At 45.6% G+C, this 19,027-nt stretch overlaps 1 protein-coding gene across 1 annotated transcript; it reads right to left on the reverse strand.

Moving 5' to 3' along the window:
• Nucleotides 1-9,384: 9,384 nt before the first annotated feature.
• On the reverse strand, nucleotides 9,385-9,950 carry SYNDIG1 (synapse differentiation inducing 1; the record flags this gene model as incomplete). Its single annotated transcript, XM_010166190.1, has 1 exon — nucleotides 9,385-9,950. A coding segment is annotated over exon 1 (480 nt), but the record flags the coding sequence as incomplete, so codon positions are not given.
• Between the last annotated feature and the right edge of the window lie 9,077 nt (nucleotides 9,951-19,027).

Genomic DNA, 19,027 nt, shown 5'->3' on the forward strand with positions numbered 1-19,027 from the left:
TGGTATGGCCCTGTGGGGTCTGCTTCAAATCCAGATGGTCCAGTGGTCTGTTTTTGCCAAAGACCAACACATGATGCAACTAGAAGATAATATGTGCTCTGTTTCCCTCCACACAATGCCTGTTTCAGTAATGCAGTTAAACATGATGCCCTATTCTGACCAGCACTTTCCATCCCCTTGCTCTTCTACAAGCAGTCTGAGTTCACCTAAATGCAGCAGATGGTGAAGGCAGCATGCTGGATGGTAGCTCTCCCATCAAGGGCTGTAGTTTATCACTGCTCTGCCTCAACACACTTACTCCTCACTGAGCAGCATCTGGCTGATATTTACTTAAGAGGTAATGTCTCTAAAACCTGTTGCCATCATGGATTCTTTGTGCTGGTGATGTATTACTTATTTATTTGCTTGCCTATTTTTTTTTTTTTAACCATTGTCAGTTTTGCAGTTACTCCCCTTCAATTTTAAAGGTATTTAAATGATCAATAATCCATTAACCCTGACCCTGTCCAAGCTTCTCTTGTTTCCTCAACTCCCAGTCTAAATTGCCTTGTTGAGAAGCCAGCTTCTAGAACGGGCTCACAGAGGTCTTTCTTTGCTTGGAAAGCTTCCCATATATAATCTTGCAAAACCCAAACGTATCAGAGGCAAAAAACCCTGGATGCAGCTGTCCAAGCCCATTCTTCCTCCTGTCCCCCTGGATTTTGATCATCTCCCTTGTGATGTTTTCTAGACACCCACAGCCAGGCTGCCTGTAGCTCATCAGTAACTTGCATTCAACACATTGCTGCTGGAAGAGGATTGCTGCAGACAGCAATAAACAGAACTGTACTGAAGCAGGCCAGCTGCCACAGCCTCCTAAATCACACTCTTCTGGGAGAGCAGTAATCACAGCCATAAAGTAAATATCCCTAATCTCCGTGTGAGTGGCAGGGGCTCCCAACAACCCTTTGCATTCATGGGGAAGGCACGTGTGGACACAGGCAGTGGGATCAAGTGCACCCTCAGCAAGTTTGCAGATGACACCAAGCTGAGTGGTGCGATTGACAAGCCTGAGGGACGGGATGCCATCCAGAGGGACTCGGACAAGCTTGGGAAGTGGGCCTGTGTGAACCTCATGAGGTTCAACAAGGCCAAGTGCGAGGTCCTGAACCTGGGTCAGGGCAATCCCCGGTATCAATACAGGCTGAGCGAAGAAGGTATTGGGAGCAGCCCTGCAGAGAAGGGCTTGGGGGTACTGGTGGATGAAAAGCTGGACATGAGCAGGCAATGTGTGCTTGTAGCCCAGAAAGCCAACTGTATCATGGGATGCAGGTTGAGGGAGATGATTCTACCCTTCTACTCCGCTCTGGTGACAGCCCACCTGCAGTACTGCATTCAGCTCTGGAGTCCTCAGTACAAGAAGAACATGGACCTGTTGGAGCAGGTCCAGAGGAGGGCCACAAAAATGATCAGAGGGATGGAACACCTCTCCTATGAGGAAAGGCTGAGAGAGTTGGGTTGTTCAGCCCGGAGAAGAGAAGGCTCCAAGGAGACCTTATTGCAGCCTTCCAGTATTTAAAGAGGGCCTATAAGAAAGATGGGGACAGACTTGTAGCAGGGTCTTTATCAATAGGACAAGGGGTGATGGTTTAAAACTAAAAGAGGGGAGATTTAGACTATATATAAGGAATAAATATTTTACAATGAGGGTGGTGAAGCACTGGAACAGGTTGCCCAGAGAGGTGGTAGAAGCCCCATCCCTGGAAACATTCAAGGTCAGGTTGGATCTGAGCAATCTAATCTGGTTGAAGATGTCCCTGCTCACTGCAGGGGGTTTGGACTAGGTGACTTTTAAAGGTCCTTTCCAACCCAAACCATTCTATGATTCTATGATCATGGCACACTCATGCCTTTGCAGGTGGGCCAGCAGCCACTGCAGAGAAGTGGCTCTCAGCAGCTTATGCTGTCAGTTGCTGGAAAGGGTAAAGCTGTGGTGAATGCAATGCACTTCATCAGTGCTATTCTTCGTGGCATGGGGCACCACTTTAGGGCCCTCACTCAGGGAGAGGAAGTCCTCCACAGTCTGCAGACACAGAGATACCTCCCAGGAGGAGAAGAGCAGGTGGTCCCTATAGAGCAGATAGTCTCAACATGGCCTGTTGAGGAAGATTAGGGAGATACCTCTCTTCACTGAGTCACTTCAGCAAAAAAAAGTAGCAGTACACAGCTCAAGCTAGGGGGGAGGGGGTCATCTTTCATAATTGTCCTCCTTTTGCTTTAAAGCTGACACAGCTTCCTTTGTGGTCCAGTCCTCAAAGAAGTGTGCCCCATCCCCACCTTCTGCAAATGACAGCACGCAACTCACCCAGAGCTGATGCCACTTACGAGCTGGAGCCCAGGGACCTCACTGTATAGTGTCAGTCTGACAGCTCAGGGAAGTGATGATGAGAAAGGGAATCGCTCTGGGCCCTGGCTGAATCTATTAATAAGATTCAAGAAGGACACTTGGAGACTGCTGAAGGTGACTTCCCAGCCATGCTCCTTTCACCTAGGGCTGGCTAATAAAGGTTAATATCCCTTGGCAGGGCTTAGTATCTCCAGACTCCAGTGGCTTCTCCTTTAAGGGAGAAAAATAAATCAAATGTAAATGAAGTGTAATCACTCTTTTAATTTGTTAATAATGTGCCTGTGAAGGAATCCAGGGACATAAAGTGTGTCCTATGGGGTCAGACTGGTGGTCTGTTGAGCCCCATGCTCTGCTTTTCACAGCAGCAGCAGGACATGACATAAACCTGGATACTTTGCAGTCCATCCCTTGTACTCACCCAGTACCCACAACTGTTGTGTAAGAGATATTAGAAAGAAAATCTTTGCCAATTCCTTTTAATATCTGTTTATGGATTCCTCATCTATGAATCTGTCTAATCCCTTTTGAACTTGCTGATCTGTCACAACCTTTCGTGGCAGCAAGTCACCAAATGTTCACTACCCCTCCTGTGAAGAAGACTTTCTGTTATCTGTGTTAAGCCAATCTCTTTGTGGCTCCCTCAAGTGTGCCCTGCTTCTAATATTGCAGGTTTTCCAAACAGCTGGTCTGCATTCACCTCGTCCTTCACCTTCATGATCTTCTGCATCTGGCTCCTACACCCCTTGGCCCCCTTCTCTACAAATGGAGAGTCCTAATCTTTTTCACTACTCCTCGTAAGGAGGCTACTACTTCCTTTTGAGCATTTTATTTGCCCTTTTCTATCTCCAGTACATTCTTAAGAAGTGGGGAACCAGAGTCACCCACCCCATTTAAGAAAGTGGCTTGCACTGAGCTTCCATACAGCAGCAAAATGCTGCCAGTGCTCTGTCTTCTTCTCAAAATCATACTTTAAGATACCATTCTTTAAGATAACATTTTCTTGACTTATTGTCTTGCCCTGCACACTGTTCTGTGGGACTTCACAGCATTGACATTTATTTCTCCAGGCTCTGTTTCCTGAGTTCTAGCTCACAGTTACAAGCTCAGCATTGAGTTCACACAGATTAGATTATTTTTCCATAAATGTACTAGTTTTCATTTATTTACATTGAAATGCATCTGCCACCATTTTGCCAGTTAGTTTTGTGCAGTCCTTCCAGAGTTCTTCTCCACTGCCATGCCACCTGAGTACCCAAAAGCAATTAACACAATCCACAAACTTGGACAGATCTAAGTGTTTCCAAAACAAGAGTCCAAATGCCTCCTTGTTTCCCTGTGACCTTATCCCACCTTATCATGTGCCGCATGTGCCACAGGACAAAAGAAACCAAAAGGACATTCTAAGATCCACAACACATCCCCACGTGAGCTTGGGCAAGACATTTATTGCACCATTTTCTTCACTTCCCCAGGAGCAGATTGGAGATAATACTGCTTTCCCTTCTCACAAAGAGTGCTGTGATGACCATTGAATTTATTAGTGAAAACAAGGTGCAAGACCCTGAAAGGAAATGGCCATAAAAGCAAGTACCCAAAGCATGCAATACCTGCCTCAGATGTCATCCATGCTACAGCCTCCCATGTCTGCACTAGACTGTCTCTTCACCTATGCTGCAGAGCTCTCTGGAAGGGGAACCCCACCATGCTCAGCTCCTCAGGGGATGTCCAAATATGCTTTCTGGGTACCTACTCCCAGCAGAGACTCAGGACGCAGCAGCTCAGCTATTCTCAGCACAATGTAGGATTGTCCAAGCCTGTGCAAGCCAGTCACGTTGAGAGAAAGCATGCATGTTATGGGGTTCGATGTGCATAAACTCCCTCCAGGGCCTTTTCTTCCCATTGCAGAAGAGACATGGCCAGGAGGTGCTTGGGAATGTTGAGAAGAGGGGTAGAAGGAAAAGGACATGGCTTAGGATCCACCTTATGTCTCTACACTTTTATGCTCTCATTGAAGGGATGAGTTTCACAGCAGCATCCAGCAATTTGTAGAGGAAAAAAAAGAAGGAAGGTTTAGCTTGAAAGCACTGCATTTCCTTTCTTCTTTCACTCCCCAGAACATTCTATTTATTTCATTTTCAGAGACTGTCTCAGACATTGCTGGGAAAAAGAATAAGAGTTTTAAGAGAGAGCTCAGATGTACTCTTTTATGCGTCACATATGAATAATTCCATTTGCTGCCATCAATAGCTTGGGTTTCTCTAAATAACCCATCTATCTAGGGGTTAGGAGGAAAACTAGCAGGAGTGTAATATGACAAATTATGTTTCTAGATAAAAGACGGCACTGCATTTACACATGAACTCTAACAGGACGGTATTTCAGCTAGCAATTCGTGTAATATTTCACTGCCGCCACATCTGACAAGTTGTCTGTCCATTAGTTGTGGTGTAAAGAACTCCTAAGATATTTATAAGCCTTCCAGAGATACCTAAATAAGGAATCATTTGATTTCAGGGATGGGCACTGAAATGAGAAGTTTAAAGCTTTGACAGAATGTGCAGCCTTCTGCTTTCATGCCTGGTAATTGCTGGAGCAAAGTGGGGCTGTACATGCTAACAAGAGCTGTTTCAGAAATGCTTTTCCCTCCAGACAATAATGATTTTCATAGGCAGCGTGAATAACATCACATCAGGGCCTGAGAAATACTACTGGCAAAAATTAAAATAAATAAGTAAGTTAAACATGGCCCTGTTGTTGCAGCTCAGTGCAGGGCCTCTGCTTAGGATGTCTCCTGCTCCTCTGCTAGATCAAAGTCCCTGGGCTTGGGGAAGGAAGAAGGTACCTCCTTCTCTTGAAGAGACCTTGGTGAGCTGAAGGGGATGGCAGGTAATAGAGGAGCAAGACCTGCAGCCTGGTTGGGTCAGCTCTTCAAACCAAAACCACTCTGTCAGTCAAACTAGTTGGTGTTTTTCAGCAACTTTCTCTGCAGCAAAGTTTTCTACAGGAAAACCATATAAACAACAACCTTTCCAGTTATCAAGAGCTCAACTCAACTCTCTTCAAAAACAAAACCCTAGCAGAAACACACTGACCAGCAGGGTCCATGAAAACTGTTCTCTGCATGTGTCCATGGACTCCTGCAGCTATTGCATGGAGAGGATCCCTACAAAGGAGTGAGTTAGATTTTTCTGTATTTCTAGGAAACTAAATACCTGGTCCTGAAAAACCCCCAGGCAGGCGCTTTGCAGTAACACAGGCAGTGCCAGAGATGTGTGAGAGGCCAGAAAAGAAGCAACTCATAACCCCAGGGTTGTTCTGTCTCCCAGAAGGCATTTTACTGAGATGTTCCAGTTGAGAATCCACTTGCCTTGTCCAGACATACAGAGAACAGGCAGTAGCCCCCAGTTTTCAAGAGACAACAGCTTTTCTGCACAAAGCTCCCCTCTTCGCTAATGTTTGCAAAAAGGGGACATTTTTAGTGTTTTCACCCAGAAAGAAGTGCCAAAGCAGATATGTTATGACAAAAACCCCTTACAAGAACTGAGCCTTGATCTGCTCTTATGCTATGCAGCTCCCACCCCTCGATGAGCTGTGGCATGACATTCAATGTGGCAACATACTCAGCAACGTGCTGTGCATCCTCGGTGGGAGAATCAAATCCTTCAAGGCTCTCACAGTGGGGAAGCAAAACCTTGCACCTCTGCTGTACCGTACTCCCTCACTGTTCCCCTTTTAACTTCTGCTCCCTTTCCACCCCACTTTGGGTCTATTAGTAATTTTAAAAAGCATTTGCTTCTTGTCAGTAACTGGTGGAAGAAAAAAAAAGCTTTCTAGTGGGCCAGATGCATGCTGTGTGATTCAGGTGCTGTTTTTCTCATTTGGACAGAGAGGCAAATTTTTCTGTAGTTAACAATCTGGCATGGCTCATTCCCCTACTCAGTGACTGCTGTACTTAAATACTTTTCTTCCTTTCCTGGAGTCTCAACACATGAAGCTATGTCTCTAGTGAACCTCTATACTAGCTAAGCCCAGGAGGCCCTCATGCATCTGGCCACATAGATACAGCATTTGTCCAGATGGGAACCAGAAGAGCGTAACGCAGCAGTCACTTTTTTCCTGGTCTTGTTGTGTAAAATGGATCTCTCCTCTCCTCCCCATCTTTCTGCACTACCGTATGCATGCACAGAATCTGGACCTTCTGGAATGCTGGCAGTTACTCCCCATGCTGAGAACCTTGTGCTAAGAGCAGATGCTCAGCACGTTTGTCATTTGGGTCTGATTCATGGAGAAACCAACCCTTGGTTGGTTTCTGTGAAAAATCACAGTGCTGCAAAAGGTTGGCCAAGTAGCACAATGACAGAGATTGAGACCCAGCTCTCGTGAGACCCCACCTGCAGTACTGCATCCAGTTCTGGGGCCCTTAACGTAAGAAGGATGTGGACCTATTAGAATGAGTCAAGAGGAGGCCACAAGGATGATCAGAGGGCTGGAGCACCTCTCCTATGAGGACAGGCTGAGAGAGTTGGGGCTGTTCAGCCTGGAAAAGAGAAGGCTCCAGGGAGACCTTATTGCAGCCTGTGCCTGTAGTACCTGAAGAGGGTTTATGGGAAGGCTGGGGAGGGACTTTTGACAAGGACAGGTAGTGCTAGAACAAGGGGTAATGGCTTTAAACTGGAAGAGAGTAGAGTTAGATTAGACATTGGGAAGAAATTCTTCACTGTGAGGGTGGTCAGACACTGGAACAGGTTGCCCAGAGAAGCTGTGGATGCCCCTTCCCGGGAAGTGTTCAAGGCCAGGTTGGATGAGGCTTTGAGCAACCTGGTCTAGTGGAAGGTGTCCCTGCTCATGGCAGGGGGGGTTGGAACTAGATGATCTTTAAGGTCCCTTCCAACCCAAACCATTCTATGATTCTACAATACCAGGCTAGAAGCAGAGACTTCTAGGAATTCTAGCAATGCACGTGTTTCCAGTCAGGCAGGTCCTTCCCCAGACCTTGCTTCATTTCCTCATCCCTTTCTCCAGTCTGTTGGTGAAGAAGAAACTCCAGTACAGAACAGAGGAAGACACATGGGTGTATACTTTCTGAATGTTGTCCTCCAAGCACTTTGTACGTGTAGGTCAGGATGGCTGTCCATACAGCTCTCTTTATTAGCAGCCAGTGGGTTTAATTGAGGCTCGGAGTCTGTGGTGTCAGATGCAGTACACTCATTTAAGAGGGGATTTATATGACCTCAGGAGGCTACAGTCCAGAGAAATAGGAGAGAAAGAAGATGGAGCCAGGGAAAATGATGTGCATGCTGTCACAGCATGGTACCAACATTTGTAAAAATTCTCTCTTTTCTCCCCTTGAGATCTGGGGAGGGGAGATCCTCAGACCTTCAGTTTTACAGGTGGTTTTCTAGAAACACAGGTTCTCTAGGAAAAGCTGATCAAGCTCCTGTGGTGCCACTTTCAAGAAACATCTTGATCAAGGGCCAAACACTGCAAAGACACCTTAAAAATCCCACCAAGAAAAGGGAAAAATTTTTTGGTACGAAATATTTTCCCCTTGTCCTGCCTATTTTCCTGGCCTTTTTTAGCCTATCTTCCAAGAGCTGGCTAAAGACGGTCTTGCTGGATTTGGATTGACAAAAGGGAGACTCAAGTTTTTTGCTGCCTAAATGTCAGTTGTGTCAATAACACCATTTAGCAATTACATGCCTGCTGCAGTCACTTGCATCGCTACTGCATGAGAGAAACTAGGGCAAAAAGGCAGCAACCAGGGATTTTGTTTGGTTAAGCAAACAAGACTTCCCACAGCCAATTTTGAAATGCTGTAGAAGGGTGTGATTTGAGCTAACACCCTCACATGCCTCACAGACAAAGTTTTTGTCTCCCTGTGGAGGCACTGAATACAGCATTACTGGCACACACTGGGAAAAACACCTCTCTCTCTCCCTACCTTATCAATACAGAGAGAAAAGAGAATAAAAGAGAAGTTGGGCTTTTGTTGGGTTGCCTCCGTGCTGATCACAGGATGAGACACTGGTATAACAGGAGGTGAAAATAGAAGTTTTAGGACTTGTTAGGTCTCAGTGGAGAAAACTCCTGCAACAGAGAAACACAAGAAAATAGTTTCTTGATCTCATCTTGGACATTCAAGTTGAAGCCATGTCTTTGCTCCAGACAGCCAAAAAGACTTTGCTAGGTTAGAAGTCTGTGTCCAGTGCTGGAAAAAGTTTTGAGATCAGCAGCATTATGCACCTCCTAAATTCACACACACACTGGCAAACACAAATCTGTGCTGCAGTTGGACAGTTGGTTTCAGCCAAAACCAACAAAAGTTTTTAAAGTCAAAAATATATAATTTAGGAAAGAATGAAGTTGATTTCCATAGTCTGGCCCATTCAGAGAACAAAATGAATCTTCCTTTACTATGAGCAATCAATGAAGCACAGGAACCTAAAAGAAAACATTGCATTTGGGATCTAATGAAGTGTTTCACTCCATCAGAAAAAAATCTTTTATTTCAGAGACATGGGATTCATTGCTGCTTGAAACCCAAAGACTTTTGGTTTTGTGTTCATTCAGAGACAGAAAGGTTTCATATTTAAGCCAGTATGAAAAACAATCTGCTTTATGCCCTGCTCAATTTGGGAGAAAGTAAGAAATTATGTTGGCCTGCTGACTACAACAAGCTCCATGTACATGGACAGATGCTCCTGACCCCAAACTTAGACAGCATTTAAGAACAGGGGTCTTCTTTAGTTACTGACCAGCCCATTCAGAGGCAGGAGGGAAATGCCGATTCCCGTCAGGGCCAGTGGGAATTTTGCCATTAGTATCCACAGAGTTGAGACTTTACCCAGCGAATAAAGATGAGTGATTGCCCACTGCCCTGGCCAGAAGAGAAAGTGATACAGCTGATCCTATGCAGACCAGTTCTTGGAGACTGTACACTTAACCCCAAATATTTCCTCCCCCTCAGCCTTTCCCACATATCCCAAATGACGCCTGACCTCTAGCTCTTGGAAATCCTCCTCTTCCTCCACATCATAGGAGAGGGTGTGAATCTTGATGTCATCTGCCGAGAGATCGATGAACTTGCTGTCCGGGTACTCCAGGCTGTCTTTGGTGGGGGAGCGGTCCTCGATGAAAGTGGTTTCACAGCACTCTGAGCCAATGCTCTCACCCCATGAGCACAGCACGTTCTCCGAGTAGAGGATGATGTTGGGCCGGTAGTGAGACTCCACCGTCTGCTGCAGCATGTTGGGGTCCAGGAGCTGCTGCACAGGGTCATTCCTGCCATTCTCCAGGCAGCTGGGAGAGGAAAGGCTCCCTGCTCGGTGGCTCTGGTACTGGGGGGTTGGGTACACAGAGACCAGACCATCTCGGCTCTCTGCCACTAAGTTCCGTGTATTAATTAAACCATTCCTTTTCCCAGCTTCCGCGATCTTATTGTGCATTAGCACATTGTTCTGCTCAACCACGCCATCCATGCTGGGAGGTGTCTGAGGGAGTGGGACGGGTGGTCTTTATTTTGTTGTACCTTAGAGGCAGGTCACGCTGGGGCAGTGGCTCCCATTTTCCTAATGAAGAAAGGAAATAAATAGATACCAAGGTGAAGACATAGGCAATGAATTACATATCAAAGCACCCAAATCAGCTTGTCTTTGGTATCACCTCATGAGGAAATACAGCCTTCCACATTTGTGCACAACCTGGTCTAGCTCTCCAAATACATCCCCACTTGGAGAAGCAAAAAACCCCACCACAAATCAGTGGGGTGAACAGGAGCACATGACAATGTGTGGTGACAGAGGACTTCCCGAGGTGTCTTGGCAATTGTGGGCCCTGTCAGAGAATGGCTGACATCCTTCTGCAGGTACACCACTGTCATTCTGAGGACAATGTCCCTTTACTCTAAAGGCTCTGATAAGAGAGGTAGGGAAAAAAAACCCAAACAAACCAAAGATAAAAGAACCGTTTTCAGTTCTCAGAAATCTGCAATTACGAAGGGCAGGCAGCTGGTGTGATCAGCTGTCAGTCTCTGCAGCCACCTTCACCCTTGGCAAGTGCTTTACCACCCTTTTAAAACCCAACTGAAGGAAAAAGGAGCAGGCAGTGCTCTTCAAATCAACTGAAAAATCACCACCTGAAGGTGAGATTGGATCTGACCCAGAGAATTAAAACTCCTCTGAACTGGGTTTGAAATCCTCTCTGTTGCTCTGGGTGCCCTACGTCTTTCAATGCCTCCAAGGCAAAAAGGGCTGTGATGGAGCTTGTCAGCATGACCATCCCCATCCAGATTCACCTGGAAGACATGGAGGTGCAGTCACTTGAGCCCCAGGAGCCAGTTGTCTCCTTTTGCACAGGAACAACAGCCATCCTCTGTCTCACCAGACCACCAGCCTGGTGGTTTCATGCGGGTTGCACTAAGGCGTAAGAAAACAAAAGGGATAGTTCAGAAGGCTAAAAGTTCCCTTTTCCAGCCTAAACAATTTCTCACCAGGACACTAATTCTGTTCAGGTACAGCCAAAGGAAAATGCTTTTTGAATTATGGATATACCTGCCACAGCAAGAATGAGCTCAGGGTTTTGTTTCTGGGCCTGACCATAGAAATCACAGAAATATTCCTGGCTTAAAGAGCTTCATATTAGATCCTCTAAGGCCAAATTCTTACAGTAGGATTACTTGTCCCCAGTGTGCTGCCTGGAGGAAAACAAGAATTACACATACAAACACACATACATATGTATTATTTTTACTTGATATTTTCTCTCTATTTCCCTTTTATATCAGAGATGCTCTAACAGAGCAATGGCTAGTAAAAGCCTAATTTTACTTCCTCTAAAAAACTTGAAACATCTGCAGTCTCCCTTTTGGCTTACAAGAGATATTTAAACCATTGCTAAGACCTGGTCTTCTGTTCTTACACTACAAATGAAGCAAGAAACTTGTTTAACATTCGAGAGAGCTTAACTAAGTATGCTGCAATGCTTGCATTCACAGCACTTGGTTTAACACATAGAAAACCCATTTTATTATGTTATCAAATAGTTCAGTGCTTGTCCTAAGTGAACTGGCAGGAAAGCTACACAAGTAAAAATACACCTGTGGAATATACATGACACAGCTCTCAGCCCCAAACCTGGGGAAACTGCTGGCAAAATTAAACCAATTTGCAGATTAGCTTGGAAACTCAGATTCAGTTTCACAGAAGGATTAGTCCCAAAGCCCTCAATCCCCTTGCAGCAGATAAGACAGCAAGCAGGTGCCCTGCCTTTCCCAGGAAAACTCATTTCCATATGCAGCTATGCTTGTGCTAAATGAACAGAGGACCATGCCCTCTTCCCGCTCCTGGTAGGGTGACATCAGCCTGTGTCAGCACAGACATATTGGTGCGAGGTGGAGCTGCTTTTGGAGGAAGCAAGCGAACTTCGGCAGGTGAGAGTGGGTGGAGAGGCACATTTGCCTTAGGACTGGTGCTTGCAGCATGGCAGTCTTCCAACCACTGCTGCCCACTGAGCACTGGCAACCTGAAAGACCTCCTGCGGGCTGCTAAGCTGTCCCAGTTTTGCTGTTTAGGAGGCTTCAGAGTCTGGCGGAGACCCAGCCGCAACCTCAACTGTGGAGCACCTGGTGCTTTACCAAGCTTGGGTGAGACCACTTGCTTAGGAGATCATTCTGCTGTGTCTCCAATAGCTTGTCCACAAACCTTCCCCTTCTTCCTTCTGCCTCTCCCAAAGAAACAAAATGAAAGTACATCACCATAGGCAGAATCTGAGGAAAACTCAGCAATTAAAGAGTAAGTTGTCAGGAGACTTTGCTCAGTTCCCCCTGACCTGGCTTGAAAAAAGTGCAAGTCTCCCTGACATGTGACACCAACCATCAATGCCACTGAAGTCTGAGAGACTTCACCCAAAACTGTAAACCACCTCAGAAGCCTTCTTAGCCCTGCCATTTGTCCAAGCAAAAAAGTGGTCAGCAGAGATATGCCACAGAAATTGGAAGAAGATGTGCAAATCAAACAGGTACCCTCCCAGAAAAATAGATGAAGAGGTCAATAGTTGGTCACTGCATCAGTGGCTGCAGCAAAGCTTGGGTCAGGCAGATGGGGACTTGTTCCTCATGCAGTTTTAGGTGGTCACCTTGAAAGAGAAGGATTATGAGGAAGGGTCACTCCCATCTCTTCAAGTTGATTTGCATGGGGACTCTCCAAAATAATGGGAAATTTAAACCATCCTTCAGTTCTTCTCCCACTCCTCAGGAACAAGAGAAGAAAAGTAAGCAGAGGCCACAGGGGAAAATGCTTTAGGATGCCTGAGTGACCTGAGACCCAGGAGCACTTCAGAATGTCACCGGGATGTTGGTGGTGTCAGGAGTCAGGACTGTCCCACACCATCCCTTGCTCCTAAATGTTCATCAGCCATGTGATGCAGGAGCCAAGCCCCTTTTGCAAAAGGCTGATTAAAAGGAAGCCAGAGACTCAGTAACATTTGAAAAAGTGATTTGGCTTCAGAGTCTCTGGAGTGTTGACAGATAAGGTTCTGCAAAAGAACTAAACCAGGCCTGCACACGATGGCGTTGTTATGGTATGACTGATATCTCTACTGTCCCAAGGAACTGAGAACAACTACGTTACAGGCTCAAGTATCCTCCTTAATCACCCACACCAGTAAAGTATTAGCACACCCCATAGCTGGCTTCAGCCTGTGCCCTCTCCCAGACAATACCTACACTGGAGTAAATAAGTGCCATGCATGTTCCTGAGAAACCCAAAGGGGAAAACCACCTCATTTTCACAGGTAAAAGAGTTCGGCAGCACAGACATAGTCAATGACCAATGGACCATTCACCCTATGGGTGACAGGACAGATCCTGGTATGCCCCATTTGCTAGATAAGAGGGAGCCTCTGGTGTTGCTTAGTCCTACCATAGATCTAAGCAACTATCTGTCTGGTGCCTACCTGCTGTGCATTTAAACCAGTCTTGTAAACCAATCTTCTGAGTGACACCTTCCCCTTGGGATGGGGGAAGAGGGGGAAGAAAAACATCCGAAATGAGGAAAGGACAAGACAGGGAGCATCCTTCCCATACAGAGCTCCTCCAGTAATACGGCTAATGCATTGCTCAAGACATCCTCTCTGGAGTCCCACATAGCAGTGCAGCTTGCACGCCTCAGGGAAGGTCAGCAAAGAGAGACGTGGATGGCAGCATGCAATCAAGGAAAATTGTTTAACCCTAAAGTCATTTCAATCTGTAGCTGGCTGGCTACCTTACCGGAGCCTGACCCAATGTTCCTGGTCCTGCAAGTGTATTGTTTAATGGTAAGGAGATGGCGAGACTCGTATGCCTTTTCATTGTAATATCTTAACAGAAAAAAAAAAAAAAAAATAATAAGGTGGCATTGATTTTTCTTTTTCCAGATGAAATTCCTGAGTGGCTGGTCATTAGGTTTAAATCAATTGCACCTTGATTGCCAGTGCATTTTGATGCACAGCTGAAAGAAGGTCAATTGCTGTCTAGGGAAACTGAGAAACAGTTGAGGTACCCAGAAATTCTTCATCAATAAAAAGGCAGAATTAAGAGCTTTGTCAGCCACAAAAGAAATTTCACATCCTCATGGATAAAAGAGAACCTCCCCTGGGCTTTTCTCTTCCCAACCACTGTCTGAAGGGAGTTCAATCAGATTTCCAAGGCCTTTGTAACCTGCTGCTACCTCAGTGTTGATGGGAGAAATAGACTCAAAGGCTGGACTTCATTTCACCTATTGCAGACACTTGAGGATGTTTCTTGGGAGAAAGTAATTGCAGTTATACAAGGTGCACAGGACTGGAGGGCTCAGTCTCCCTTCAGAGTAACAATACCCCTGTAAAGTACAGGGGAGACTCTCTCAGCTTAATATTGACCTTCAGATGAATAAAACAGATGAAATGAGTCCCTCAGGTTCAGACGGAAGAGTAACGAACAGGGGTATGTGACCGGGAGTGATGCTTAGGGGTAAAATGCAGTGGGCTCAGAGCTTGGGTCCTGCCTGCAGGGACTCCTTGGATGTAGAGGTGAATTCAGTCACCATCCTTTCATTAAAGGCTTTCACCAATCTGACCCAGGCCAGGCTCACATGTCTGCGACTCACAGGCAGGTCTTAAAATTAATATTGCCCCAGTTTCCAGATCAAACTGCAGACCAGAGGATCCCGGGTGGCAGCACGACTGAGCAGATAACCTCTGATAGACCACCTGAGGCAAACAAAGGATGCCTTCTCTGCAGGGAGCCAACACTCCAAGCAAAAAAGAGCCACTGTCATTACCTAGGACCGCAGTGAGGTTTCAAAATGATGCTGACAGGAAAATGAAACTCATCAGAGCCCTTTAAATAAGAGAGCCGTTCAGTCAGCTCCAAGATGGCGAGTTAATTTAACTGGTTTGATTCAGGTTTCATTTGCCTTCGCACAGTTTGAATTTCTCCCCACAAATCACTCACTGCTACTCAGACTATCCAGAAATAATTCTGCGCTTTCAGACTCGAGGCTGGAACCAAAACAGAAAACAAAGTTTGAGATATTGACAAATAGTAGATCAAACTTTGGCCTATTCTTTACCTTGGGGATCAGACATTTTTACCCAGGTCTCTGGTTTTGAAAGTGGATCCATTAATTATTATAACCTTCATTCTTTCCAATTTCTTGCATTTCTTTTCTTCTCTCTCTTTCTTATTTTAATAAGAAGCTGCAACCAGTGCCAAGATATTTAGTCTGCAATGCTGTGGCTTCTTAAGCTATCACTTGTGTTACAGCCGAGCGCAGCTATGGTAGCTGCAATGAGAGCTATGCTCTGCTGGGTCTGCAGGCTCCTGCTACTCTGACAGTGGCTGACAAACTAATTAAGCAAAGGGTGTGAGACAGAGAAACGCAAGCTGTGGAGAGGGCAAGAAGAGAACAGCTAAACACTGTGCCTCAGGCTCTGGAAGACAAGGAGCAGAAGCCAGGTCTGGTGCTGCCCACCATCCTGAAACTCCTTTGCTTTTCTGCAACCCAGTGGGACACTGTTGTCCTCCTGCCTCCATGGGGCTCTACCCTTTGCACAGCTCTAGCATGGCCTCAGGGTGTTTCAGCCTTCAGGAGAACCCTGCCAGGTACCACAAGCCATTCTGTTAGCTCTGAACTAGCAGATTATGTCTGAAAAGCCCCAGCCCTTTCCTCACAACAAATCAGGAAGACATTCCTCCAGGCAGAACCACAACCTCAAGGTCCCACCTGGCCAGGCCAGATATCACCAGCCTAAAGGCCTGGGGTTTTTTGGCAGGAAAGCTTGAAGAAGAAGGCAAGCCATGGTGAGGCTGAAGGCTGAGTCCCCATCCGCTACCAAGGCTTACAGCTGTACCCCTTGCCATTCCCTGCAGATCTTGCAAAGCATCTGCGTGGGGATCCTGGATATAAAGGGAAATCTTTTCCCCATGGAGAGAGTCAAGCATTGGAAAAGGTTACCTAGGGAGGCTGTGCAGTCTCCATCCTTGAAGGTTTTTAAGACCCAGCTGGAAGAAGCTCTGAGCAACCTGTTGTGATCCCATAAATAGACCCTGCCTTGAGCATGAGATTGGACTAGAGACCTCTTGAGGTTCCTTCAACTCGTTACCCTATGATCCAAAACTCTCTGCTCCAGGCAGATTTCCATCTGTCTCACATACTCCCAACCGGACAGTCACTGTTCCCACACCCTCTTGCCAACTCCTCAGTGACTCCAAACCTGATGCCAGCATAGCAAGGAGGGGCAATAACCACCCCTTGCAGGGCTGTTCCACCAGCAGAAACTGATGCAGCCTCACAACTACCAGATTCAACACAATGCTGCCGGGTTAGATGCTGGTTCCCCTGCTGCCAGCACACAGAAAGCAGAGAGGAGGAAGCTTTCTTGATGAGCAGGCAAGCCAAATGACGAGAGCTGCAGCCTGATAAAAACCACATTGTGAGAGATTTGGAGGCTGCAGGTTTCCTGGTGCAAGCTTTCAGGTGTGAGGGAGATTTTAATGTATAACGCAATAAGCTTCTGCATGGTTTAAGGTGTTTCAAACATCTAGAAATTGCAACAACACACATGGACCTTTTGCTTGAGAGAAATCACAGGCAATATATCGCCCTGAAGAGCTGATTACAAAGTGAAATATTTAAGGAAAGGAAGGAAAAAAACCTTTCCCACTTGTATTCCTCTCCTTTGATTTAGCTGGGCTCATTAAAATAGGTTTTGTTTTAAGGGAGCGCTTTTTCAGCAGCCGAAATTCCTTCTGACCTATTAAGTAAACTACAGGGAGTTTCAGAAGGCAACGCAACTAACTCACACTGGGAGAATTAGAAATGCATGCATTAGTGATAGCTAAATGTTTAATTGCTAACAGTGGAAGTAAAAAGACCTCCGTGCTATTTTAGTATTACCAATATGCAGCAAATCCTCTGCGAGACATGGACTGTCCTGCCCTGAAAAGGAAGGACTCAGAAGTGCCCAAGGTCACATCAGACACAGTAGCAGAGCTGGAAATAAAATCCAGGTCTCTTGATTGCCTGTCCAAAGGTATATTTAAATATGGAAACAATCACCATGTGCATATTAGATATGTCTGAATAACTGATTGCTTGATTGTGTAGCTGAACCAAAGATCAGGGGGGAGAAAGAAGGAATTACCTTGTGTTGACCTAAAACATAAAAAAGTTATCCCTGAAATAAAACACTTCCTGTTGAGCAGATGGAAACATCTTCCCTGAACCAAAATGAAATGTAATGTTTTGTTAATTTATTTTTAAATGAAGGAACTGGCTTTTAGTTCATTTTGCCACAAGTTGCCTCCAATAAAAAAATGACACATACAAGCTTTTCTAGCAACCCTCCTTCCTGATAAGCTTGACAGCCTCAACTGTTTGTTGAGTTCAATCCAAATTCACAACTTCTTTCATTTGATGACAAAACTGCATTTCCTAACTAATAAATAACTGACCTGAATAACTGCACCTGGCTATAATGTAAATAACCCTGCCTGTTGTGGAAGGCACCAGTATAAAAACACCTCACCATCTGCACAGCTTACGGCAATTACCTCGCAAAGTGAAAGCAGTCAAAAATCAAGCTCTGTGCCTTTTTAAGTGAGAAATTCATTTCACCAACACAACTGGGGAAAGCTCCTTGTCAGAAAGTTATTATCAGCTACCTAACTGCATCTGGACACATGAATGCTATGAATCAGCTCTGTGAGGCTCTCGCGCGCGCGCTCTCTCTCTCTCTCTCTCTCTCTCTCTCTCTCTCTCTTTCTTTCTTTCTCTCTCTCTCTCTCCCCTGGGGTTGTGGTTTTGGGATTTTTGCTCCTCCAGGATCGCTGTCCAGGAACAGACTGGGCACTCTTTGGCAGATAGTGAGCAGTTGCACTGTGCATCACTCATTTGTGTATTCTATTATTACTATTACTGTCATTATTATTATAATTTTTATTTTATTTCACTTATTAAATTGTTCTTATCTCAACCTACAAGTCACCTTACCTTTACCCCTCAAATTCTCTCCCCTATTCTCTGGGGTGGGGGAGAGTGAGTAAGCAGCTGTGTGGTGTTTGGCTGCCAGCTGGGTTAAACCACAATATTGTCCTAACTCTGCATCTCCACATGAGCAAAGCCTTTTGTGCATGTGCCCATCGCACACTTATCTCATGTCTTCTCTTTCTCTCCTGGCTGTAAATATGTACCCTCTGCCCAAGCCTGGCTATCCAGTAGCGCACACAGCAAAGGATCAGCACCAGCTTGTATCATTGGGTCCTTTGCAGCAGTGCTGTTCAGAGGATCCCCAATACCACAGAACAGGATGATGTCACAACTTCAAATGCATCCAGCCTTACCATACCCCTCTGAGCCCCCCTCCCCCTTTTCAAACTGTGGAGATTGAGTCATGAGGAGTGATTCTTGCTTTAAAAGACATATCTGTCCCGACAGAAGGTCAAACTGACATTTCTTCACCCCCCATCCATCCCAAAAAGCTGTTCTGTAAAACTCTCTGATTATGTCCAGCACAATAAAACTAACCTTCATGACACAATAAATAGGGAGACACATAACGAAATAGCTCAGGTCACTACCTTCAGCAATGTGGTCAGGCTGAAGGATCAGTTTGCCAACTTGAAGAGCAAAAAATTGTGCTGCCTTTCACTTTCAAAGCAAGTGATTACAGCTGTTCTCTGAGGTATATAATTGCATCCTTAATTGTTCAGAGTGCCCTCACTCTTCCCTCATTCTTCCAAAGTGAGTCCCACAACTCTCCTGCATGGAGAGGAGAGCACACCAAGCCTCTGCCCAAGAGCTGCTCCAGCTTCTAGGGGAAAATTTGACTCAGACCCACACTTACCATGCCAAATTTGGGACCAGAACTATTGCTCTTGTGGATTTAACCATGACCCATGTTTTTCAGAGTGAAAACTTACCCACAGCTGAACTGTTTGTTTCTCTCCATGTTTACTTGATAGACAAGCCACATTCTCATTTGAAAAGATGCAATGCTTCAGACTTCTGGCCCCTACACCACAGAGTCTGGATAGTTTCTGAGAGTCAATCTAGATTTAAAGGTCTGGGGAGGACTAAGTTGCCACCAAAACCTTGTGCGTAATTACCACCAAAATCCTGTGCCTAA

The sequence above is a fragment of the Antrostomus carolinensis genome, unplaced genomic scaffold (assembly GCF_000700745.2).
Source record: "Antrostomus carolinensis isolate BGI_N321 unplaced genomic scaffold, ASM70074v2 scaffold654, whole genome shotgun sequence".
NCBI classification, from domain to species: Eukaryota; Metazoa; Chordata; class Aves; order Caprimulgiformes; family Caprimulgidae; genus Antrostomus; species Antrostomus carolinensis.